At 42.4% G+C, this 27,219-nt stretch overlaps 2 protein-coding genes across 2 annotated transcripts in view; both read right to left on the bottom strand.

Annotated features, from left to right (window-relative positions):
• The window catches only part of LOC311042948 (H-2 class II histocompatibility antigen, E-S beta chain-like), a 107,646-nt gene that overhangs the window by 31,111 nt on the left and 49,316 nt on the right, over positions 1–27,219 (bottom strand). The gene's annotated exons all lie outside the window — the stretch shown is intronic.
• Positions 214–7,474, bottom strand: LOC311043203 (H-2 class II histocompatibility antigen, E-S beta chain-like; the record flags this gene model as incomplete). The annotated part of the gene is made up of 7 exons (XM_084054384.1): positions 7,386–7,474; positions 5,931–6,014; positions 4,564–4,821; positions 2,898–3,170; positions 1,595–1,772; positions 338–362; positions 214–228 (listed from the first exon to the last, which is right to left on the bottom strand). The coding sequence occupies exons 2-7, from the start codon at positions 5,995–5,997 to the stop codon at positions 214–216; spliced, it is 816 nt and encodes a 271-aa protein (XP_083910510.1). The 5' UTR covers positions 5,998–6,014; positions 7,386–7,474.

Below are 27,219 nucleotides of genomic sequence, written 5' to 3'. Positions count from 1 at the left end.
ACCTCGTTTCTTCCACTGGAAGTAGATGAATCCAGACAGGAACAAGACCAGACCCAGAACCAGACATGATGCTCCCATGGCCACCTTGTTCTTCACTGACTCTGGCATGGAGAAATCTGACAATACAAATATTATATCTCATATCATATCATATCATATCATATTATTACAGTAGATTAAAACAACTTGTTCTTCACTGACTCAGACATGGAGTCATATGACAATAAGCTACAACAACCAAACACAATAAACAATAAACAGACGACACAGTCATTGTGAGTCTGTTCAGTAATAATGAGTCCAACCCTATTGGTCCAGTCCTTGAGGAGTTTGTCACCTGATGTGACATGTCCTTCTTAGAGCTAAATACATCCAAAACAAAGGATATGATGATAGATTTTAGAAGACATGAATCAACCTTTTACTATGATGATTATAAACCAGGCTGTGGAATGTGCAAAAAGTATCTTGGGACAGAGTCATAAACTCAGAACTGTGAGGCAGTTTGTAAAAAAGAACATCAGCGCTTGTTCTGTCTTATAAAACGGTCTTGTTTTCACATTGATGAAACCATGATGACTCTTTGATCTGCTTTTATCAAATCTAGCTGGTCTTTAATCTGCTTTTATCAAATCAATAAGCTCATAGCACGACACTTGAATATTTGTGCAAATATTTGAATATATTTTATATATATATATTTTTTTGGGGGGGTCCTTGACAAGAAAAAGTTTGAACACGACTGATATAGCAACAAATAGTTTTTTTTCAGATAAATTAAGACATATGTTGAGACATTTGACAGTTACAAATGTTCGCTTTAAAAATATATATATTCAAAGATTTGCACAAATGTACACGATTTAAAAAAAATAGCAGATCTACAAGCTCATAACGCGGCACTCGGTGCCACGCTATGAGCTTGTTTATCTGCTATTTAGACAGTAGATTACACTAGTTTACAGTAACTGACCCCAGTCCATCTTGATAGGCGCGGTCAGGCTGGGATGTTCCACCATGCATGTGATCTTCTCTCCTGATCTGTAACACACACACACACACACACACACACACACACACACACACACACACACACACACACGCACAGACACACACACACACACACACACACACACACACACACACACACACACACACACACACACACACACACACACACACACACACACACACACACACAGTAGTAGTAGTAGTCGATCTACACGCTGAAACGTGCCGGGATTCGACACATTGATCCGTTGACCTTTGTTACCCTTGTTATTCTGTGTGTGTGTGTGTGTGTGTGTGTGTGTGTGTGTGTGTGTGTGTGTGTGTGTGTGTGTGTGTGTGTGTGTGTGTGTGTGTGTGTGTGTGTGTGTGTGTGTGTGTGTGTGTGTGTGTGTGTGTGTGTGTGTGTGTGTGTGTGCGTGCGTGCGTGCGTGCGTGTGATATTAGCCTACCAATTAATGGGCCATTTTTTTTATTCTTAAAGAATGTATGTATACGTGTCTATTAGGTGTGTATTTCTATGTATAGGTGTCTGTTAGGTGTTTACCTGGGTGTGTACTCCAGGTAGGAGTGGTACTGGTAGTACCAGTCTCCATCAGACAGCTCAGCGGTAGAGAAGAGACCAGAGGTCAAAGGTTCTTGACCTATCCACCAGGTCACCAGGATCACTTTAGGATAGAAGTCGTAGCTGCTGCACCTCAGCATGTGAGTGTGTTCACCACGACGAGGGGGAGTCTCTGACTTCAGTCTCACTTTGGGCTCCACTGGATAAATACGATTATTATTATTATTATTATTATTACATTTATTAATATATACCAGTCATTTGAACATGTCATTATCATTAATAATTGTATACTATCCAAATGAGATCCAAATGATCTAGAAACCTTCAACAGGCTTACAACCCCTCCCGCTCACTCAGATCAGCTAACACAGGGAAGCTGTCAGAATCTTCTCTAAAAAAACCTGGACAACGCTCCACACGTCCTAGACTCTTCTCCCTTCTGGCTCCCAAACGGTGGAACAAACTCCCCATTGCAGTTAGAGCTGCAGACTCACTCCCAATCTACCACCATAATCTGCAGACTGTAGCAATAGACCTAGCCTTGAACTAGAATTAGATTTTCTTTAGTTTTTGTCGCATTCCTAAGCCAATAATTTGATGACCGGCGGTCTCTCCAATAGGAGACTCAAAGAGTCTCCTTTGAGTCTCCTACCAGAGACATTAGCATCTTTCCAAATTAATCAATCAAATTATTGTCTCAGGAATGTGACAAAAACTAAAAAATCGCCATGAATTCAAGGCTTCATGGGGTGTAATTGATAGAAAATAAGTCATTTTTGGGGTGAACTATCCCTTTAAGTGTTTAAACTATTAAGACCTGAGGCCGATTTTACTAATGTCTTCTAAATCCAGTTTTCTGAAAAACGATTGTTGCTTTATCAGTAGCTCTCAACCTTACTCATGTAAAGAACCACCCAAAATGCTGACGCCCATCTCAAAATACTTTGTTCCAGGGACCCCCAGAAGCAAAGATTTGAGTTAAAAATGTTAGCTTGAAAATAATATAAATATATGAATGTACACACATTTTCTTGATTAAACGGCACTCGGTGCCGGGCTATGAGCTTGTAGATCTGCTATTTTTCAATAGCCAAAGTGTAAAATAATGCTTTTTAGCTCAAATCAAAATGTGACACAGATGCTTCTTCAGATCTTAATGGGTTAAGAGGATCTGAAATGTTTGTCAGCAGATTAAGTAATGTTTTATAATCATTATCAGATCAATATTAACACCATTAATCATCTCTGAATAGAATCATGTGATTTCATGTTATAGTTTATGAGGTGATGAGTGTTGAGTGCTGCTCTGAGATCAGCTCACCTCTCTTGTTCAGAACAGAGGAGTATCTGATCTCAATGTTGTTTTTGCAGAATGCCTCTCGTTGTGCTCTCTTCCCAGCCAGTGCTCTAGGATCTTTATTGAGGCGCTCTGCGTTCTTCACACCAAACTCAGTGTATCCAACATACTGATCTACTCTACTGTCCCACCTGAGCAACTCATCACCATCGAAATTAGATGACTCTATGAACTGTATGTCCTTCAGCTCACTGGAGTTAAACACACAGCGGGCAGCCTGATAGAACACATATCCATCTGGAAATAGACAATTAAAAATGTCATTAATGTTCAGTTTTATTATCATCTGTATAATATCAACACTAGGCTAACTGCACCCTATCGGCCCAATATGTCACTACATAAAGTCTAAAATAGGTTCAGGATGTGAAATCTGACATTAAAATGTTTTGAATGTTTATTGAATATCTTAAATACAATGAGATTGAGCTACACGGACTCTGTCTGTCTGCCTGCCTGTCTGTCTGTCTGTCTGTCTGTCTGTCTGTCTGTCTGTCAGACCCCATCATGTATTTCCAGGATAACCCCTTTTTATAACTACTATATATAGCAGATCTACAAGCTCGTAGCGCGGCACCGAGTGCCGCGCTACGAGCTTGTAGATCTGCTATTTTCAAACATTTTAGTACTTTTGGTACTTTAAGTATAAATTTTGATGCAAATACTTTTGCACTTTTACTCAAGTCATTCTTGAATTCAGGACTTTTACTTGTAACAGAGTACTTCTAGATTGCGGCATTGATTATTTTACTTAATAAAACATTTGAGTACTTTTCCCATCAGTGACTCTAGTCAGCAAACAAGGTAAATAGTCACATATAGAGAGTAGAGAGAACAATGAAGAGCCTCAAAGAAACTATAGGATACCAGGTCAATCAATATTACAATTTTGGGGGGTCTCCAGTTCAAATAGGATTATTTTGGGGGGTCCCATCCAGTTGAAATAGGATTATTATTTTACCCCCCCCCCCCCCCCCCCCCCCCCCCACACACACTCTACCATCCTTCAGTGGTGGAAAAAGTACTCAAATGTTTTACTTAAAAGTATCAAAAATTGCAATATAGAGAAATACTCTGTTACAATTAAACGTCCGGAATTCTAAATGTACTTGAGTAGAAGTACAAAAGTATTTGCATCAAAATGTACTTAAAGTACAAAAAGCAAAAATACTCATCATACAAAATGTCCCATTTCAAGTCTTGAAATGTATACAAATCTTTTGAAAATAGCAGATCTACAAGCTCACAATGCATCAAATCGTGATTAGTGACGCATTGTGAGCTTGTAGATCGGCTATTTTCAAATGGCCTATAGGGCTGAAGTGGTTACCGTATGTTTTGTAATAATAATCAAAATCTACAAAGTAACTAGTAACTAAAGTTTTCAAATAATTGTGTGGAGTAAAAGTACAATACTAAAAGTACAATACAAGTAGATACTAATGCATAGATTTGTTAAATAAAATAAAATAAAGCACCTTGAGCACATATTCATGTTTACTAGAGATACTTATTATTTAGAAAATATTTCACCATAAATGCTTAATATACATGTTTAAACATTTTCATTAATGTTAAATATATTCAACCGTTTTAGTTCATAACTATCGTGTTCATAGTATTCATGTACCTTTCACTGGTGGTTTCTTCAAGGCAGTGCGAATGGTGTCCAGGTTGGCTTTGCAGACCGCCTGCCAATTCAAAGCTCTTCCATAAGCTCCTGCATCGTAGCTCATATGATCTACAAACGGAGGCTGAGGCTCCACCACCTTCCCTTTGTTGAAGTCTGCGTACGCCAACACTTCACCATCCAGTGCATACATGTACTCTTTATATGAATCTTTAACTGTGTCTGAACAGCCAAGGACATTAATGTCCTCATGGAACACTGGAAATAAAACAAATATGACATTAAATTCAACAACAAACTTCTTCACAGTGACAATAACACATAATCATCATGTTAAACAATCATGTTTGCAGTGGTGGAAAAAGTACTCAAATGTTTTACTTAAGTAAAAGTATCAATACTGCAATTTAGAAGTACTCTTTTACAAGTAAAAGTCCGGAATTAAAAATTGACTTGAGTAAAAGTACAAAAGTATTGCTATAAAAATGTATTTAAACTACCAAAAGTAAATGTACTAAAATGTTTGAAAATAGCAGATCTACAAGCTCACAACGCGTCACAATGCGACGCGTTGTGAGCTTGTAGATCTGCTATTTTCAAATAGCCTAGGTATAAGATAGGGCTAAAGTGTTTAATGTATTTTTTATAATGTTATAATTTATATCTGTAAATTAACTAAGTAAAATTAATTAAGTAACTAGTAACTAAAGTTTTCAAATAATTGTAAAAGTACAATATTTGCTTGTGAGATGTAGTGGAGTATAAGTAAAAGTACTGGAAATTGGAAATACTCCAGTAAAGATAAAGTATAAGCACCTCAAAATTGTACTTGAGTACAGTACTTGAGTAAATGTGATTAGTTACTTTACACCACTGCATGTTTGGTTCTTATATGAAGTGAAAGGTTGGATATTAAAAGTAACTTCCTGTCAAACGTTTTATTCACTGAAACACATTCAAATGTTTTTTTTTGTTTTGCATTTTATTAAGAAAGTAATTCATACAGAATGATTTATTTCATGATGTCACAACAACAGTTCCTAACATCTGTTTTAATGTTTATGTATTTGGACCAACATTCAAGATCCAATACTGTATATACAGGTAGTAAGAGGTGTGTGTGTGTGTGTGTGTGTGTGTGTGTGTGTGTGTGTGTGTGTGTGTGTGTGTGTGTGTGTGTGTGTGTGTGTGTGTGTGTGTGTGTGTGTGTGTGTGTGTGTGTGTGCGTGCGTGCGTGCGTGCGTGCGTGCGTGCGTGCGTGCGTGCCATTTGTTTGTATTGTGCATTGTTCACATAATTTAATTTTATATAATAACAGTAGATATAAATGTATATATTATATAATAACATAAATATAATGTACTTACTTCCTGGGATCGCTTTGACATGAAGTACAGAGGAGAGGATGAGGAGGGTGGCTGTAATCTTCATCATCACTGATCAAAACTGAACTGAATTTAATAGATGAGAATAAACAGATGAGAATAAACAGATCAGAATAAACAGATAAGAATAAACAGATGTTTACTGAAAGAGAGAGTCTGAAAGAGAATGAAGGAGGATCCGTTCTGTAGTTTAGAAGAATCAGCCAATCAGATTAAAGATATGATGTTACATCATCTGTTTCCAAGAAGACGACAGTCTGGATTATTGCACATATCATGAACAGTTTATATTTGCTACTCATGCACCTTATGTCTCCTCATTTACATGCTGTACCTTATGCATCTTATGTCTAACCTCATGTACATACTGTACCTTGTGTCTAACCTCATGCACATACAGTATGCACATATCTTTGTTTAATTCATCTTTTATTCTCTCCTTACCCCCCCCCATCCCTGTCTACTTTTCTATCTGAAAATAACTAAAATAATTTCACCCACATATTTACACCTTTAACCTGTGATGTGACAATATAGATGATTCTGAATATGTTGAAGAGCAACACAAGAAAGAAAGAAAGAAAGAAAGAAAGAAAGAAAGAAAGAAAGAAAGGGGGACAACTTGAATCAGAAAGTAAAATATCTGGTCTCTTCAGAAGAGAAAACCCAAATAAAATGCTGGAGCACTCCACTGGTCTACTCTGCACATATGTATTATTATGCAGGGTGACAAGGGGGTGTGGTCTCTGAAGACCATATTCAGACGGCGGCCATTTTGCTATTAAGTTAATGAATTGCCACCTTGTTTCTTCAATGCAAAATGAAAAAATGGCCGCCATGTGAATATAGTTTATTATTTCCAATTCCATAGTGTAAAATAATACCAGTCAGAGTTACATTTTGTCCCCCCCCCCCCCCCCCCCCCCCACCCCGACAAAATCTTGCCCCCCCTACTGACAGAGGCTAACATCGCTTGTGTGTGTGTGTGTGTGTGTGTGTGTGTGTGTGTGTGTGTGTGTGTGTGTGTGTGTGTGTGTGTGTGTGTGTGTGTGTGTGTGTGTGTGTGTGTGTGTGTGTGTGTGTGTGTGTGTGTGTGTGTGTGTGAGTATGCGTGTGTGTGTGTGTGTGTGAGTATGCGTGTGTGTGTGTGTGTGTGTGTGTGAGTATGCGTGTGTGTGTGTGTGTGTGTGTGTGTGTGTGTGTGTGTGTGTGTGTGTGTGTGTGTGTGTGTGTGTGTGTGTGTGTGTGTGTGTGTGTGGGGGTGTGTGGGTGGGTGTGTGTGTGTGTGTGTGTGTGTGTGTGTGTGTGCGCGCGCGCGCGCGTGCGCGTGCATGTGTGTCATTTGTTTGTATTGTGCATCGTTCTTATTTGGTTTTATATAATAACAGTAGATATAAATGTATATATTATATAATAACATAAATATAATGTACTTACTTCCTGGGATCGATTTGACATGAAGTACAGAGGAGAGGATGAGGAGGGTGGCTGTAATCTTTATCATCACTGATCAAAACTGATCTGAATTTAATAGATGGGAATAAACAGATGAGAATAAACAGATGAGAATAAACAGATCAGAATAAACAGATCAGAATAAACAGATCAGAATAAACAGATCAGAATAAACAGATCAGAGTAAACAATGCTTACTGGAAGAGAAGTTCTGGAGTCTGAAAGAGAATGAAGGAGGACTCGTTCTTTAGTTCAGAAGAATCAGCCAATCAGATTAAAGATATGATGTTACATCATCTGTTTCTGGAAAGAGGACAGTCTGGATTTTTGCACATATCATGAATAGCTGCTGCTGATGCACCTTATGTCTCCTCATGTACATACCGTATGTTCATATCATCTTTTATTCTCTCCTTGCCCCTCCCCCGTCTTCTTGTCTTTCTCTTTCTGAAAATAACTAAAACGATGGAGCTGCACTAAAAATAATTTCACCCACTTCTTTACACCTTTATTAACCTGTGATGTGACAATAAAGATGATTCCGATTCTGTTGAAGAGAAACACAATAAAGAAAGAAAGAAAGAAAGCGGGACAACTTGAATCAGTAAGTAAAATATCTGGTCACTTCAGAAGAGTAAACCCAAATAAAATGCTGGAGCACTCCACTGGTCTACTCTGCACATATGTATTATTATGCAGGGTGAAGGGGGTGTGGTCTCTGAAGACCATATTCACATGGCGGCCATTTTGCTATTAAGTTAATGAAATGCCACCCTGTTTCTTCAATGCAAAGTGCAAAATGGCCGCCATGTAAATATGATCTATTATTTCCAATTCCATAGTTTAAAATAATAGCAGTCAGAGTTCCATAGCTTTTGTCTCCCTCCCACCCCCCTCCAACAAAATCTTGCCCCCCCTACTGACAAAAGCTAAAACTGTGTGTGTGTGTGTGTGTGTGTGTGTGTGTGTGTGTGTGTGTGTGTGTGTGTGTGTGTGTGTGTGTGTGTGTGTGGTTGAAGCTTCTCAATGGAAACTCCCCAAACTTTAATTTCACTTCCTGATTCACTCAACAGCCAATCAGGATTATTCTTTTATTAAACATCAGCAGTTACTAGAGAGAGAGACATGTTGATGTGAACAACCTGACAGACTGACTGTACATTTATTTATTTATTTATGCATTGTTTTATTTGACTCGCTTTGACAATGTAAACATATCATGACAATGAGGACACTTTGAATCTAATATATTCCATTTCAAAGTGAAATGAGCACCAACAAGGGTTAAATAAAGCTTAGTTTAGGACTAATCAAGGACTTGTTGATCTAGGATTTATTTTAATTAGAGTTTTGTTGCACCACTTTTGCGAGCGTGCGTGCGTGTGCGTGTGTGCGTAAGCACAGCAACATCTAATTAGCCTACTTCTGACCAATCATACCTCTCACCTGAAACAGTTGGCTATGATAGCCATGGACAGATTAAAGTGAAATGCTTTAATCCCCCCCCCCCCCCCCCCCCCCCCCCCCCATAATAGCACAAACGCATAGCCTGACACTCAGCCTGAAGGTTCATTTTGTTTCACTCCATTATTGTCTCCGCCAGGCCGAAAGGCATGACGAGAGAGTATGTTTTGCACCCTGTCCGTCCGTCCGTCCGTCCGTCCGTGTGTCTGTCTGTGAACAGCTATTCTCCGGCACCGCAGGCCCGGCCGCTGCGAAACTGTGCACACACACTCCCTGGATGCCAAAGCCGAACATCTGCCCCAAATTTTTCAGATTGGCCTGTCATAGCGCCAACAGGAGGCCAATGTGTGCAAAACACATTTTTGGATATCACTCCTACAGATTTTGTCCAAACCTCACGTAAATCGGTACACGGTATCCAGGGCAGGAATTTCACGGCGGCCACGGCGGCCATGGCCGTCGTTGCCCCTCTCATTGGCCGTGTGCCCCTCGAATAATGACATGCCTTCACGGCCACAGTGGCCGTGGTGCCCCAGCTGCGCCCAGCAACTGATTTCACAGTTTTTCCTCTGCGCGATTTTGTTGTCAATACGTTTTTTTTTAGTCACCAGTCCCTTTGGTTGAGCTGCGCAGCTACAACATGCACAGTGGTAGGTAGGTTTGATTTTAAGCCTCCTATGAACCTTCGGAATCCCGCAACATAGTGTATAGACGCAAAAGCATTACCGGGCCAAACAGGAGTTAAATCTAACGCAGCCTGAACTAATCAATGGTAGGTTTGATTGGGAGGCATGCGTTAATCCGACAGACCTTTTCTCCGACTATGTGGCATCCTAGCCTGAGAGAGAGAGAGAGAGAGAGAGAGAGAGAGAGAGAGAGAGAGAGAGAGAGAAAGAGAGGATTCTGTAGTCCTACAGACCGATGTGCCCCGATGTTTTTTTCAACAGCAAAATATAGTAGAATACATCTAATAAAATACAGCAAAATCCCCAAATTATGAGTCTTAATATAAAGCAAGCAACAGAATAACTGCAAACAAATTAAAAGTGTAGGCTATCAATATCATACAAAAGAGTGACCTCACCGCTCTGATGGACAAGAAATACATCCTTTTGCAAACCACATCCATGATATCTGTTCGTTTGTCAACAATGTTCTAATTGGGAAGTTTATTTCAGCAGAATGTGACAGTTTTAGTCAGTTTTTTGGTGCGCAACACAGCCCTCGTTTAAAGGGACACTTCACCCAAATCCTTTTTTCATGAAGTCTAGGACCCCATAAACATGATCCTGGTGTTTTTTTTGTGTTGTATCTGTGTTTTTAGATTTTTGATCCGTTTGATCCGTGAGACACGGCTGAAAGCGTCAAATGACGCGTGAAATGACGTTTTCAGCCGTGTCTCACCTTATGTCCGCACTACATACTGCAGGTGACTACAGGTGTAGTTCAAACCCAAACCAACCCCCATGGTTCAAAGGACCGGCCCCTGAGGGTGTCTCCCAAACATTTCCCCACTCGGCAACTCCCATTAGCTACCTCACACATGTACTGTCATGGCGTGTGTAAACATATCAGAGTTATACTTTAGTACCCGGACCCACACGCAGCTAAGGCGGGCAGTGAGGAGCAACAACCCGTCGGGGATGTTTCTTAGTGGAACTGACAGAATGTACACGGACCGTGGACGGTGGACGCTTGTCTCTCGAGTAAGTAAACATGCTGTAAAGTTGCCACTATCACTATAATCTCATGTTGTATCCCTTGGGTAGACTAAACTAGCTTGTGGAGCCTGGCGTGAACGGAACGTTTGTTATTGTTGACTTTGATGTAGCCTCGGAAAACCATGTCTTTTTTTGGGAACATGACTGTCATGGCGGAACTTCAACCTGGTGTTGGCACTTTTTCCATTCACAGCCCTTTCATCTACATAAACGTTCATATTTCAAATATGAAATTCTTACCCCGTGGCCACAGATGTTACAATTGGAATCGGATGGGTCTAAGTACATGTATCTTCCATATTGTTAAATAAAAAAACATTTAAATCCGAACGGTGGCCATTTTCTCATAGATGTATAATGTATCAGAGTGCAATACACATCCCAACCGATAGGGTCGCGTCATTGAAAGCATAAGGAGAAAATGGCCACCGATTGGATTAAAATGCTTTTTATTAAACAATACGGAAGATACTGGTACTTAGACCCACCCGATTCAAATTGTAACATCCGTGGCATGAGGTCAGGACTTTATATTTGAAATCTGAACGTTTATGTAGATGTACGGTCTGTACATGTAGAAAGTGCAAATACCAGGTTGAAGCTCCGCCATGACTGACATGTTTCAGAGCTACTGAGTACATGACGCCGTCGCATCCCGAAAATAGCAGATCTACAAGCTCACAACGCGTCGCGGACTCAACACTTTGTGAGCTTGTAGGTCTGCTATTTTCGGTGCGCATGCAACTAAGAATAAATTAGGTATCACGTCGGATGATATCCATGTAAACTACAAGTCTAATCTCATGTGTTCTTTCCAATGACAGGACAGAAATTGTCATCAGCCTGCAAAAATGGAACTGCTGTTGAAGACCTGGGACTACAGCCATTTATATTATTTTTCTAAATAAAACGGTTACATTTACACACTGCTTGCTCTACTCATTGATCATGGTATATTCTACATTGTGTAAGCATTTATAATGACAAAATATGAACACCCAATTCTATAAGGGTTCTTTTGAACTGTTTCATGATATAGGAGATGGTCTTTCATTTGGCAGAATGGCACATAATTACATGACTGTAAGCATTACAGATATAATGGTGAAAAACTCTTGTTCATTCTGTTAGTATTTACTTCTACATGTAATCATTATTTTTCTGGGGACCCCAGCACATTGGATTCAACTTTACTGGTCTTAGATACAATAGGCTATAGTAAAACCTAATATTATCCATACACCAATTGAAAGCATGAAACGGTTTAGTTTAGTCCAAAGAATATAACTGGAAATGACAGTGAAACATTATGCTCTCAGATATACGGAGTCACACATGACATGAGTATGAAACGTTTTGTTTTATTATTATATTGTTGACTATGCCGCATCTCCATGTCCCGACTCCCAAGTAGAAGATGGACGTCACGTCACCAGCACCGGACTGTAGATGGTGGGATGGAATGTTGAAAAAAATATGATGCACGCGCGCGCACACACACGTTTAGTGTTACTATGCTAATTTATACATGATATATTTAGTTTACTATAAGATACAATCAAATCAATACAGAACACAATACAACAGCAGCCATTAGTTTCAGCTTGCTGGCGCAACAAAGACACGGTGATGATGGGACTGTTACGGTTTACATCCTGGTAGATATAGCAAACTTGCAGGTCCAACTGTACTGGTTCAACAGAGGCAGATTTCACGTGGTCCAAGAAAGAACATGGCTTCGATGTCGTGTTTTGTGATGTCGTGTTTTGTGATAGGTAGACAAAAAACTCGGAACGTAACATTCATCATTCTAAACTTAGTATTCGGTGTTGCCAGATCTTGTGAGAGAAATAAGCAACCAGGTATATGAAAACAAGCCCAAAAGAAAATACTTAGCCAAGAGCACTTTACTAGACATGGGCTATTTGAAAATTGCCGATCTACAAGCTCACAACGTGTAACGATGTGACGCAGTGTGAGCTTGTAGATCTGCTATTTTCCAAAAAATCTTGAGGGGAAAAAAGTGCAAAATGTGGAATATTTTTAAAACATTTTAACAACACATTTTTGGTAGGGTCTCCCTGGCAAATATGTTGGCGCTCAGTGCACAGATGAGGGTCCGTGGAAAAGTACATGAACATGTTTGAGAACTACTGGTTTAAACAACAATCAAAACATTTGGAAACGAGCCCAAATATCAACTACATTTCAGAAACCAGCCGCTTATAATAAGCAGACATGGCAACACTTGGTGATGTTGTTGTAGTGAGAACTGGGAGGGGAAAGTTACAATGTAGACCACGCCCCCACGCAGCCTCCTCCTCACAAGGAAGTGAAGTGCCCCAAAGCATTGTGGTCATTGTAGTAATGCAGCCAAACCCCAGTCATCCAGTCAAACACACAGACTTCTATATTTTTCTGGCTATAGGGTGCAAATTTGAAATTTTGCTACTGTTATCTACTACAAATAATATTAACATTGAGTGACTGGGACTTCTTCCAGGGGTGAAGTGCTCCTTTAAGTGATTGCTTTCACCTGCTGCTGCAGTGTGCGGAGCTTGTGCGCAACAGGGCATATCTCCGCCAAGCCAGGGTGACCTACCCAGGGCCATGAAATTCATATGCAGGCATAGTAGCCAATTAGAATGAAATCTGCAAAAACTGACTAATATACTGATACAGAACCATATATTGGCTATATATTATGGCTCTCAGGTGGAAATCTTGTATGTTCCTTTTTTATTATTATTTAAAAACAATTTAAAATCATAAAAATAGCCAATCTACAAGCTGTAATTATTAATAATTAAGAAATACTATATTTTAAAGAGAGAGAAAATCAACTAAAGTCATTATTAGTGCAAGTTCAATCACATTTCATTTGAATGAAAATAACTTGTGGGGAAAATACATAAAATCTCTTTATTCTGTGAATCTAATGTGATTAATGTGACCCCTACTTCAGTCAGTGAAATCCAGGGCTGAATGTGACATATTGAGACCTATATAACTAAATATTGGTCATTTGCCAACACATCACAGATAGTTATACAATTCTTATTATATATTAAAATACAATCATCCTTAACCTTCAAGTTAATGCATTATTTCCGGGGACTTAAACACTTTTTTTTTGGATGGCCTTCCTGCCCTGGCATTTGGCCTTTGTGCCCTCCAAAAAATTACAACACCAAAGGCCAAGTGGCCTTGCCCCTAAAATGACGAAATTCCAGGCCTGACGGTATCTCTATAGGCATGTGATTAACACAGATCTGTCCAATTTTCCATATTCCATCCTGATTGGCTAAGATTGGCTTCCATAGTTTCCAGGATTGGTTCGTTTTGAACAAAATGCCTCAAATTATCAACGCAGCATTTTTCCGTGAAATTTTGCACGCACATTCCCACTAGGCTGAGGAAGAAATGCCACTTCAACATTTTCAAATCATCCTCATGGTGGCGCTATAACAGGCCGTTTCGCGTTTTTACCTATAACTGCACCGATCTGTGTGAAACTTTGCATGCACATGTGACGGTGGCCAGGCTGTCACATGTAACTTTGCCACTTCTTTTCAGAATGCTGACCTTTTCCAATAAGTAATTTATCATCCACATTTAAGCTCACAACAATAAAATATAGAGTGCACAATAAAGTGCGGGGTGCGTAATTATTGTGAGGATAATAATGGTGATTCTACTGCAAGACTACGCCACCCTTTTATTTAAGAGGTAGGGTCCTCTATAACAATGTCTTAGGCTATTCACAGGTTCAGTTTTGCCCAGGTAAGAACAACACTTTGCAACATCCCACAAGAGAATTGGACGGACACAGGTTTGTATAAAAAGGTAACGGATTTTATTAAGCTAAAACATTGGCATCTATAAGCCTTAAAACGGAAAAACATAAACACAATATAACACTACACTAAAACCCTCAACCTCCTAATGCGCCCACTAACTAACTAAAATACAGGAATACAGACAATCACAAAATACTTAAAACAAACAGGGCTTGTGCAACCTATAGCAAATAAATAATGAATTTAGCGTTAAAGTGCCAACTATTACTGAAGCAGTAAAGTGCCAAGTGCCAATTCAAATGCTATATCATATACTCATCACGGTTCAATGCAAAAGGTGGGAATGTCCTTGTATGGGGTTTAACTGGAGCGGGGGTTTAGGCCAAGAATCACTGTCTCTTCTTGTCTTCGTGCGTATTGCCTGCAATCATAGAAACTAGAACCAGTTCATCTGTTCAGGTATATTGCACATATGGGGTTTAGGACCGTGGGTTTGTAAAGGTAACGTTGCATAGAAGAACACTTACTCGCAAGCCAGACAGGTGTCTGGCTATGAGTGTATGAAGCGCGCAACGTTATCGCCAACTGGACCTCTCCTCCGTTCCTGGGTTCGTCTGTCTGTCCTCCCCGTCTCTGCTGCTACTGCGCCGTCTGCTCACCGTCCGCTGCTGGTGCCTTGGTACGTGCCGCGATCGCTGTATTCTCCACCTCTGCTCCGTGGTATGTCTGCTCCTCCTGTGCACAACCGTCCCTTCTGGCTGTCACTTCCACACTGCCCCTGTGTGCCTGTCTCTCTCCTGTTCGAATGGCCCGCGCCTACTTTTGTATTTGTGGCGGCCACACCCTACTCCGCCCTCATTTGCTCTGCCACCAGCGTGACCTGGGGACATTGGCCGTCTGGAGTCACAAGGTCAATGTCACGCAGCCTATAGGGGAGTCCAATGTCAAGTGGCTCGGGGACCGGGGGGAAATACATTGTCAACCATAAAACATGCAGTGCAGAAATACATTTAAGAGAATGATGTTTTTAAGTGCATAATACAGGTTTTTCATCATCAATAAAAAATGTTACAAAATGGTTTCACCCCCTGCTTTGACCCTGTCACATCCCCCCCCACTTTTCCGTTGCCAGTCCCTGCAACTGTCCCTAATCATGTCCATACCTCTGGGGTGGCTGGCCTATATTTGCTCTTCCCGAGCGCCGTGGCTCGTCTGGTGCTCTCGGGACGGAGAAAAACCCATAGTACTGCGGCGTTGTTGCTTCTACCTGCTCGGGCTGCACTACAGCTGGGGGGTCCTCGTGGGGCGACCTGGGGGCTACACACACTTTCAACGCATTTCTATGTATGGTCTTTTCTCGCCCCCCCTTCTCGGGTCTAACTCGGTACACCAACCCCGTAGCTCCCACCTGTTCCATCACTGCGTAAGGCTCGGGGTCCCACCACGTACTCAATTTCCCCTGCCCGTCCCTCTTCCGATTCCTAATCCACACTCGTTCTCCTGGTAATAACGGCGTAATACCGGCCCTACGGTCATAAACCTGTTTTCTCCTCGTCGCTGCTTCCTCCATCCTCTCCCCTGCTCATTCCATCTTCCCTGTTTATCAGTGTCTAGCGAGCGTAACATGTTCAATAACGTCTGATTAAACCGTTCCACCGCACCGTTCCCAGCCGGGTGGTACGGAGTGGTGCGACTTTTTGCAATACCATAAGTCTGACATAAATGGTGCATTAACTCGGACTCGAAGTTGGGGCCTCGATCCGAGTGGAACCGGGCCGGGCACCCGAACGGCTGGATGATGTGCGTCCATAACGCGCGGACAGTGGTTTGCGCAGTCTGGTCACGGGTGGCAATAGCCCAACTAAACCGGGTGAATAAGTCAGTAGCCACCAGAATATTCTGCCACGCATCAGCAGGCCTACCTAGTGTGAGGAAATCAATAGCTATTACTTCTAAGGGATATGAGACTTCAAAGGGTTGTAAGGGGGCCCGGGGCTCTGACCTGTTCCTCTGCAGGCTGCAGGCGACACAACCCTGTTGTAACTGACGCACCGCTCCCTCCATGCCTGGCCAATAGAACCGACGCCGCAGCTGGGCCAAGGTCCTCTCCAACCCAGCATGCGCCGCGGCCGCGTGGATCCCTTTCCACACCTCCTCTCTGCGTGAACCTGGACAAATGATCTGTGAGTATTGTTCTTTGGTATAGGGATCGGTCACTTTCCTATATAACACATGATTTTGTATGATCAATTTGTTCCACTGGCGTAACAGTTGCCGCGCTCCTCTAGTCCAATTCTTCCTCTCCACCATATTAGGAGCTCTCCCTCGTTCCACACACCTCTTCACTACGCGCACATCTGGATCCCGATCCTGCGTCTCTCTCCACTCATCCTCCCTCGCTGCTGGTGTCAGCTGTACAGCCGCCACGTCTGCAGGCTGTATTGGGAACCGCGATAGGGCGTCAGCGTTTGCGTTGTTTTTGCCCGGTCGGTACTTAATGTCGAACGTGAAGGACGCAAGCTGAGCAGCCCACCGTTGTTCCACAGCTCCCAATCTAGCCGTTTGGAGATGCGCAACGGGGTTATTATCCGTGAATATAGTGAACTGCGCGCCAGTGAGGTAATCTTTAAACTTCTCGGTCACGGCCCACTTAAGGGCCAAAAGCTCCAGTTTGAAGGAGCTGTAGTTCGCATCGTTTTGCTCAGTTGGGTGTAAACTACGGCTCGCATACGCTATTACACGTTCATGACCATCTTGGACCTGCGCTAAAACCGCCCCCAATCCACGGCCACTTGCATCGGTGTAAACCACGAAAGGCTTGGTATAATCGGCATAGGCTAACACCGGAGCTTGTGTGAGGGCACTCTTTAACGCATCAAACGCCCGCTGGCACTCTAAAGTCCACTCTACTTTACACTGGTGTGATTTTACATCGTTCTGGATTCCTATCAATAGGTTGTTTAAGGGCCGTGCCATGGCGGCAAAAGAGGACACGAAACGCCTATAGTAGCCCGCTAAACCTAGAAAAGCGCGGACCTCGCGGACCGTAGAGGGGGGTGTCCAGTCTCGCACCGCTGCCACTTTCTCCGGATCAGGTCGCACTCCCTCTTGGTCTACTACATGGCCCAGGAACTTCACTTCCCTCCGCAGAAGTTTGCATTTGTCTAACCGCAGCTTCAGTCCATGTCTCCACAGGCGCTGGAATACGAGCTCGAGGTGCTGTAGGTGAGAAGAGAAGTCAGGTGAATATACTATAATGTCATCAAGATACACTAGCAAGGATTCCGTCACCTGACCACTCAAACACTGCTGCATCAGTCTCTGAAAGGTCGCGGGGGCATTACACAGCCCAAACGGCATACGCTGAAATTCGAATAGCCCCAGGGGGGTCGTAAAGGCGGTCTTCTCCCGGTCCCGGGGATCCATTCCTACTTGCCAGTAGCCACTGGCCAGGTCCAACGTGGAGAACCACTGCGCTTTCGTCAGGCTGGTGAGCGTCTCTTCTATTCGGGGTAGGGGGAAGGCATCCTTGTGCGTCACGGCGTTCAGCTTTCTGTAGTCAACACAGAACCTCCAGCTGCCATCCTTCTTCTTAACCAGTACTATAGGTGCTGCCCACGGACTGCAACTCTCCTTGATGACTCCCTTCTCCAACATCTCGTTCAGCAGGGTCTTCATCTCCCGGTACATGGAGGGCGGCAGCGGCCGGTGCCTCTCTCGTATGGGCGCAGCGTCTCCGGTCGGTATCTGGTGCTGCACGGCATCCGTCTGTCCGAAGTCTTCATCATGGATGGCGAACACCTTCTTCCACCTACATAACATCTCGTGCAGCTCCTTTTTCTGCGCCTCCGGCAGGTCATCACGCTCCGTCAACACCTCCATCTCTTCTGGCAGGGTCTTCGGTGGTCCATCATCCTCCACACTAATTACGGCCACTTCCACCTCTCCGTCGGTCCCCAGGGACAGGCTCAGGTCCCTGCCGCCTCGGACATCGGCTTCTTCTACTGGGTACAGCCTCCCCAGTTTCTGGTGGCGGTCCAGGACCAGACTATAGGCGTGTGGATTACATACTCGTATGGGAACGCGTCCGTGGCGCACCGTGACGAGGGCACGGGCCACTCCCAAATCCTTTCCATCTGGCAAGGCTTCCATCAAGGCCTCGTAGTCCGCTCCTTTTGGTCCTCTCCAAGCGCGGCCCCAGATCATCACTTCACTCTGCGCGGGGATTCGAATCCTCCGCCGGCCGACAGGCCATACGTAACCTATGGACCCATCTCCATTCGTCACTGCCTCCACCCTCCTACAGGTGGCGAATGCGTCCTTCCACAGCGTCCTTCCCTGCTGACATGAGGACACAGGCCTCCCAGGCCGTTTAAAGAGGGCATGCCATACAGCGTTCACGACATTCATCCCAATAATCAGTGGCTGCGTACAATGTTCATCTTTAACAATTACGACCCCTCTCCCTGGTATCTTCCTTCCTTCCAGTTCTAGGTCCAATATGGCATAGCCAGTATAAGGTAAGTCAAGACCGTTAGCGGCGCGTAATTTAAATACAAGGGGTTCGTTCCCCAATGTCAGGTGCGAGAATCTTTTCTCAAATAAGCTCTGCTGCATTAAAGTAACTTGTGACCCAGTATCCAGTAACCCCCTTAATTGGACTCCTCCCATGGTGATCCCAATTGTCGGACAATCTCCGATAAATACATCATTAGCCCTTGATCTGGCGAGTGTGCGCTGTACCCCTGTCCCCCGGACCTCGGCGACAGGGTGTGCTAGTTTAAATGGTTGGAGTCGGATTTACAAAACCGGGCAATGTGCCCGGACTGCCTACAGTTCCTACATATCGGCCTACCTCCCTCATCCCACTCGTTGCGTTGGTAAGGCGCCCGGCGTCGTTCAGGTGGGGGTGAAGCGCGGGTTCGTGGATCGGTGGTGTCGGGTCGAAGGAGCGGTCGAATCTCCTTCATCAGCTCCTGCGTAAACCCCTGCATTTGTGATTTGACGTCCGCCATAATCTCCTGTTTCAGTTTTTCTCTCCATTCAGGTTCCTGTGAGGTGTGTGGGATAGAGACAGGTTTAACAGCATGGCACAAGATGTCAGTAGCTCCTTCTCGTCTATGTTCGGTGTCTAGTAGGAAGGCCTCGTCTTTTAGAGCTGCGAAGTCTTCGGTGGGGTTTCGACGGGCATATATTCTCAAGGCTTGGCCCAGAGGGCCTTCAGACAGCCCCACAAGCAACTGCTCTCGCAGAATGGCATCGGAGGGAGCGGTGTCTGGGTCGAGCCGCCGCAGCCCGCAGAACAACTCCCTAAGCCTCAGAATATAAGCCTGCACATTTTCGCCTGCGCGCTGCGCACAGCCATAAAACAAGGCACGAGCTTGGGAAGCAGAGATGGATGATTTATATAGGTTATCTAGACATTTGAAAACTTTAGCCACTGTGTTTCGGTCTTCCCTGTCAATCACACTAATTTGTCGTTTAGCTTCTTCCGTAAGGGTTTGCACTACAAAAGCAACTTTTTTCTCTTCCGTCAATTCTTGAGTGCCCAATAATCCTTTAATCTGTTCTTTCCAATCTCTATATTTCTCCTCACCTTCTGTGCCCGAAAATTTGGGTAACCACGGGGCCCCTGGATACACTGGCATCATCATCATTACTTTTCCCAAAAACAAAAACAAAAAGCAGCAAAACAGCAAAATATCAGTACAATTTCTCTTAGGGATTTGTTTGTGTTGTTCTCTACCCAGTCCTGCCGCGCTACGCCAAATATGTGACGGTGGCCAGGCTGTCACATGTAACTTTGCCACTTCTTTTCAGAATGCTGACCTTTTCCAATAAGTAATTTATCATCCACATTTAAGCTCACAACAATAAAATATAGAGTGCACAATAAAGTGCGGGGTGCGTAATTATTGTGAGGATAATAATGGTGATTCTACTGCAAGACTACGCCACCCTTTTATTTAAGAGGTAGGGTCCTCTATAACAATGTCTTAGGCTATTCACAGGTTCAGTTTTGCCCAGGTAAGAACAACACTTTGCAACATCCCACAAGAGAATTGGACGGACACAGGTTTGTATAAAAAGGTAACGGATTTTATTAAGCTAAAACATTGGCATCTATAAGCCTTAAAACGGAAAAACATAAACACAATATAACACTACACTAAAACCCTCAACCTCCTAATGCGCCCACTAACTAACTAAAATACAGGAATACAGACAATCACAAAATACTTAAAACAAACAGGGCTTGTGCAACCTATAGCAAATAAATAATGAATTTAGCGTTAAAGTGCCAACTATTACTGAAGCAGTAAAGTGCCAAGTGCCAATTCAAATGCTATATCATATACTCATCACGGTTCAATGCAAAAGGTGGGAATGTCCTTGTATGGGGTTTAACTGGAGCGGGGGTTTAGGCCAAGAATCACTGTCTCTTCTTGTCTTCGTGCGTATTGCCTGCAATCATAGAAACTAGAACCAGTTCATCTGTTCAGGTATATTTCACATATGGGGTTTAGGACCGTGGGTTTGTAAAGGTAACGTTGCATAGAAGAACACTTACTCGCAAGCCAGACAGGTGTCTGGCTATGAGTGTATGAAGCGCGCAACGTTATCGCCAACTGGACCTCTCCTCCGTTCCTGGGTTCGTCTGTCTGTCCTCCCCGTCTCTGCTGCTACTGCGCCGTCTGCTCACCGTCCGCTGCTGGTGCCTTGGTACGTGCCGCGATCGCTGTATTCTCCACCTCTGCTCCGTGGTATGTCTGCTCCTCCTGTGCACAACCGTCCCTTCTGGCTGTCACTTCCACACTGCCCCTGTGTGCCTGTCTCTCTCCTGTTCGAATGGCCCGCGCCTACTTTTGTATTTGTGGCGGCCACACCCTACTCCGCCCTCGTTTGCTCTGCCACCAGCGTGACCTGGGGACATTGGCCGTCTGGAGTCACAAGGTCAATGTCACGCAGCCTATAGGGGAGTCCAATGTCAAGTGGCTCGGGGACCGGGGGGAAATACATTGTCAACCATAAAACATGCAGTGCAGAAATACATTTAAGAGAATGATGTTTTTAAGTGCATAATACAGGTTTTTCATCATCAATAAAAAATGTTACAAAATGGTTTCACCCCCTGCTTTGACCCTGTCACACACACTCCCTAGAGGCCAAGGAAAAACCTTTGCCCAGCATTTTTCACATCTGCCTTTTAGAGTGTAACCAGGAGGCCGATTTGTACATTTTCTTTATATTACTTCTACAGATTCTGTCCACTATATCTTAGAGGTAAATATTATACTTTTACTCCACTACAATTATTTGAAAACTTTAGTCACTAGTTACTTTGTAGATTTAGATTATTATTACAAAACATACATTAACCACTTCAGCTCTTTTACTTTTTGGCCAAATAGCAGGTCTACAAGCTCACAATGCGTTGCGATGTGACGCATTGTGAGCTTGTAGATCTGCTATTTTCAAAAGATGTTTATACATTTCAAAACATTTCTGCATAATCACTACTTTCTACTTTTGGTACTTTAAGTACTTTTTGATACCAATATTTTTGTACTTATACGCAAGTACATTTTTAATTTCAGACTTTTACTTGTAACGGAGTACTTTGCAGTATTGATACTTTTACTTAAGTAAAACAGTTGAGTACTTTTTCCACCACTACAGTTGAGTGATGAATTAAAAGTACCATAAGGACTTTGGAGTGCTGGCTATTGCTTTATTTACGGCTCGTATAAGCCTCAGGGAGCTGAACGCCCCTGCCTTACATAGTTTCGGGGTCACCCTTGGGCAAGGCGTAGCACCCGCTAGCCCCCCCCCATCAGGGTTACTAGACTACTGCCTTGTAGTGAGGCCCTGGAAGGTCAAAGGCTAAGGGACCTCCCCTGACAATAAAAGGGTTGAAGAAGTTGCGCTCTCAGCAAACGACAAGATCCTTCCATGTAATGTATCAGACCTGATGAAGACCCTTCGTTGTGCTAGTGTCTCAGACAGTAACCGGGAAAAGGAAAAAGGGGCGTGGCCTGATGGCGGCGGCCAATAGCAGCAGCGACGAGTTTGACGAGGAGGAGGGGGGAGGGGAGGAGCAACAGCAGAAGGCCAAAGAGCCAATGGGACGGCAGCCCGGCCTCCTAACGAGGGGGCGGGGCCAGAGGAGGAGGAGGAGGACTCTGACGACGATGAAGACAAGGATGAGGATGATGAGCGAGGGGGGCGGGGCGGAGGGGGCGTACCATCCCGCTGACTACGACAACCTGCCCGTTTCCACGGAGATCAAGGAGCTGTTCCAGTACATCACACGGTAACGGCCTAGGCTATTCATAAAAAAATAGCAGATCTACAAGCTCATAGCGCGGCACCGAGTGCCGCGCTATGAGCTTGTAGATCTGCTACTTTTTTTTTAATCGTGAAAATTCGTGCAAATCTTTGAATATGTATTTTTTAAAGCAAACATTTGTAACTCAAACCTTTGCTTCTGGAGATTCTACAAATGTCTTCTAAATCCTAACAGTTTTTTTTTTTTTTTTTACGTATGTTGCTATACATCAGTCGTTCTCAACCCTTTTTCATGTCAAGGACCTCCCAAAATTATATGTATTTGTCCGCGGACCCCCTCATCTCAACATATTTTGTTCCAGGGACCCCCTGAAGCAAGAATTTGAGTTAAAAATGTGTATATATATTCAAATATTTGCACACATTTTCAGTTTTTTTCTTCAAACGAGCCAAAGACATTTTAAGTGACACAGATGCGTTCCCAACAATGGAAAGATTTGAGTTCGCTTAAATGTTCGCTTTAAAAAATATATACCATTTCTTTTTAAATAGCAGATCTACAAGCTCATAGCGCGGCACTTGGTGGCTATGAGCTTGTAGATCTGCTATTTTTGAATAGCCAAATAAAATGACACAGATTCTTGCCCGTCTAAATGGGCTAAATCAGCACTGAAAGTTTCTCAAACACTTGCAATTGTAGCCTCCAATAAAGGTTATAATTAAAGACCTATTTTCTATATAAAAACAAATCGTCGTATAGTCTCATTAAACTCCCCAATCTGATTGGATTATATTAAATATATCATGAGTAAATTCATACAAATTAGAGGTGCACAATTTTTTTTTTTTTAAATATTTCTTCCCCGTTTCTCAATCTTTAAAAAATTGGCGCTAGAATGATGACATTATACATTATTGTATTGTATAAAACTGTCTGTCTGGTTGGGAATATTGTTGTTATTCATGTAATGTGAATGACTTGGTTATCTTTTCCCCTTATAGTGCTGTCTTACAACAGCTTCTGAGGATTTGTTCCCAGTATGGTATTCATTTTAACATAACGTATAACGCCAAGAAAAGTAGCATTATGATGTAAAGAGGACACAACAGGCAGTATTTCCTCTCACAGAGGATCTCACAGATGATAGAGACATCCATAGACTGTGTTGCAAAGTGTAGAGATGTGTGATTTAGAGGTGTAGTTAGATGTTGTTCCCACTGGAGGGCACAATACACTTTATACACTCTATATATTCAGGAACTGCTTCCTGTTCTGTAAGCGTCACTTCCTGCCAGGTGGTTTTGTTTGGTTGCTGTGAAGAAGAACTTCTGGTATGAAAACACAGAATAATCATCATTTATTGTACATTTCCATAATACATCAGAGCTAATGAGACATTAGAGTCCATAGACCAAAGAGAATTCTGTTTACATAACATACTTTATTTGCTTGTTTGAGTCCAAATACTTGATAAAAAACAACCAGTGGTTGTGTTAATGTTGTGTTAATGTTTTAAACGTACTTTAGTGTCAACACTGTATTATTTTACTGATGTTTATGAAGAGGTTTAATGCTAACCAAGATGCTAAGCTATAAGCTAGCAAGCTAGCCTTGGTCAGTGAGGCAGCAGCAATGCATAGTGAGACATTAAAGGGTCATTCTGCTTATTTTGTGACATGAAAACCATTTGGTTTGAGTGTCTTGAGACACTAATGGTTTGTTTTAGCTACAAGTACCTGGATGGTTATACTTTACATATTAAATACATTAGAGATACAAATTAATGGTTAAAAGGGGAATATATTAAAATGGTGTATTAAAAGGTTGAGAATAATTTATAGTATAGTTAAAAGTTAAATTATTCATTTTTAAATAATCCATGCGTTAATTTGTGTTGTGATACTGACCATGACTATACATTATTCCATTGTATTTGAAGGAGGCTACAAGTTAAGTTGTAAGATATTATGAAGAAGAAAATAAGTCAATGAGGTCTCATAAGAACAAAAAAGAGAACAGAATAATTTACTATTCGGCTCTTTGTGCAGATTGTGTTTTTGACAACCCAGGGAGTGTGAATAGTACGATGGTGGAAGGGGTGTGGCCAGCCGTAGGACCCGCCCACAGAGGATATCTGACCTGCTTGATTCATCTATACAGGTAAGACCCTGAGTAGCAGTTCTCCACCTCCACCTCTGTCCTAGTAGTAGGACGTTTGTCTCTGTCAAAATGGCCGCTAGTCCAACTTACATTTGGAACCAAACACTGTAGAAAAAACATTGAACGTATTATTTCCAACTAAATTGGGGGATGCCCTTTCATTTGGTGATACTTTTGAGATCACCAGAATTCATGAACATGCGTTTAGATCAAGGTCAATGTACAAATTCACCCACAAATGAGCAATCAGTTGAAATTTGCAAATGAACGCTTGGGTGGGTTGTGTCTCTGAGGTGAATTAACTTATTTAATTTGAGCTTGTCAGTGTGTTTGTCCTTGTGACAGATGTGGTGCCAGTTGTGTTGTTTGTGATGGTCAGACTACTGGGAAGGTCAGCCTGGAGCTGTTTGATTGGACTGTAGAGAAACAGATCCACACCACCAGACTGATAAACCAACTGCTTTCCAGTGGTGGAAAAAGTACTCAATTTTTTTTACCTAAGTAAAAGTATCAATACTGCAATGGAGAAATACTCAGTTACAATTAAACGTCCGGAATTCAAAACTGAGTTGAGTAAAAGTACAAAAGTATAGGCATCAAAATATACTTAAAGTAGCCTACCAAAAGTAAAATTACATTTTTTTTTTGAAAATAGCAGATCTACAAGCTCATAGCGCGGCACCGAGTGCCGCGCTATGAGCTTGCAGATCTGCTATTTTTGAAAAATCGTGAAAATGTGTGCAAATCTTTGAATATATATATATATAAAGCGAACATTTTTAACTCACATCTTTGCTTTTGGGGGGGCAGGGGCGTCAATTGGGTATGGCAGGCTATTGCAGCTGCCATACCCTGGCTCCAGGGGAGAAAAAAAAAAAAGTACTTTTTTGATAATAAATCGGACAATCAGGCAAAAATAAGAATTAAATAACATAACCCTAACCTAACCCGAATCCTAACCCTAAAACCGAAATAAAGTAACCAAAAACTGGAAAAAAACGAACCCAACCCGCCCAGAACCGCACAAAAATTTCGCGCGCGCGCGTGCATGAGGTCGCGTGCATGCTGCCATACCCTAGCTTTTGCTGAACTGACGCCACTGTGGGGGGGCCGTAGAACAACATATTTTGAGATGTGTGTCAGTGGCCAAAAACATATCATTTTGGGGGTCCTTGACATGAAAAAGTTTGGGAACCACTGATATTATAGTAACATACGTTTTTCAAAAAACTTTTTTTTTTAACTCAAAAAGATTTGAGTTAAAAATAATATATATACTGAAATAATCTCAATTTTTGAACAGCCCAAGAAATGTAAAATGACTTGGATGCGTTCCCGGATTGAATGGGTTAAGGTAAGCAGCACAGAGATCTTTAAGTTTCTATTTTGGGTCATTCCGGGTAAAGTGACAGCAGAAGGCTTCCCATACCCAGCTATGTGTTGTGTCCTCTGTTGGCAGCACTCAGCTGGGTGAAGCTGGAAAACACATGTCCCCCTCTGGATGAAATAGCTCTAAATCATTGCTTCTCAAAGCCCCCAGGGGTCCTTGGGGGGGGGGGGGGGGGGGGGTACCAGCAAAATTAGTTAATATAGCGTCACAATATTTTTAACCTTTTATACTTTGACTATTCAAAAACAACAGACCTACAAGCTCATAGCGCGGCACCGAGTACCGCACTATGAGCTTGTAGATCTGCTATTTATTTTTTTTAATCGTGAACATTTGTGCAAATCTTTGAATATACATTTTTTAAAAGCTAACATTCGTAATTCAAATCTTTGCTTCTGGGGGGTCCCTGGCACAACATCTTTTCAGGTGGGGGTCCGCGGCCACATACATATCAATGTGGGGGTCCTTGGCACGAAAAAGTTTGAGAACCACTGGTCTAAATAACCCTTTAAGACCGGGAACTCATCTGTGTCATTTTCAGATTTCTTTGGCTATTACAAAAAATAGCAGATCTACAAGCTCATAGTGCGGCACTGAGTGCCGCGCTATGAGCTTGTAGATCTGCTTTTTTTTTTTTTAAACCATGAAAATGTGTTCAAATCTTGTTTTTAAGGCAAACATTTGTAACTCAAATCTTTTTTAGGGATTATTCTGGGGATTCTACAAATGTCTTCTAAATACTAACAGTTTTTAAAAAAAAACGTATGTTGCTATAATATCAGTGGTTCTTTTTTCATGTCAAGGACCCCCAAAATTATATGTATTTGGCCGCGGACCCCCATCTCAAAATACGTTGTTCCAGGGACCCCCCAGAAGCAAATATTTGAGTAAAAAATGTTTGCGTTTACAAGATTTGCACACATTTTCACAATTATTCTAAAATAGCAGATCTACAAGCTCCCACTATGAGCTTGTAGATCTGCTATTTTTG

This window comes from Gymnoscopelus microlampas (assembly GCF_963454915.1).
Source record: "Gymnoscopelus microlampas genome assembly, chromosome: 4".
Classification (NCBI taxonomy): domain Eukaryota; kingdom Metazoa; phylum Chordata; class Actinopteri; order Myctophiformes; family Myctophidae; genus Gymnoscopelus; species Gymnoscopelus microlampas.
This window is presented reverse-complemented; position numbering and strand designations above follow the sequence as displayed.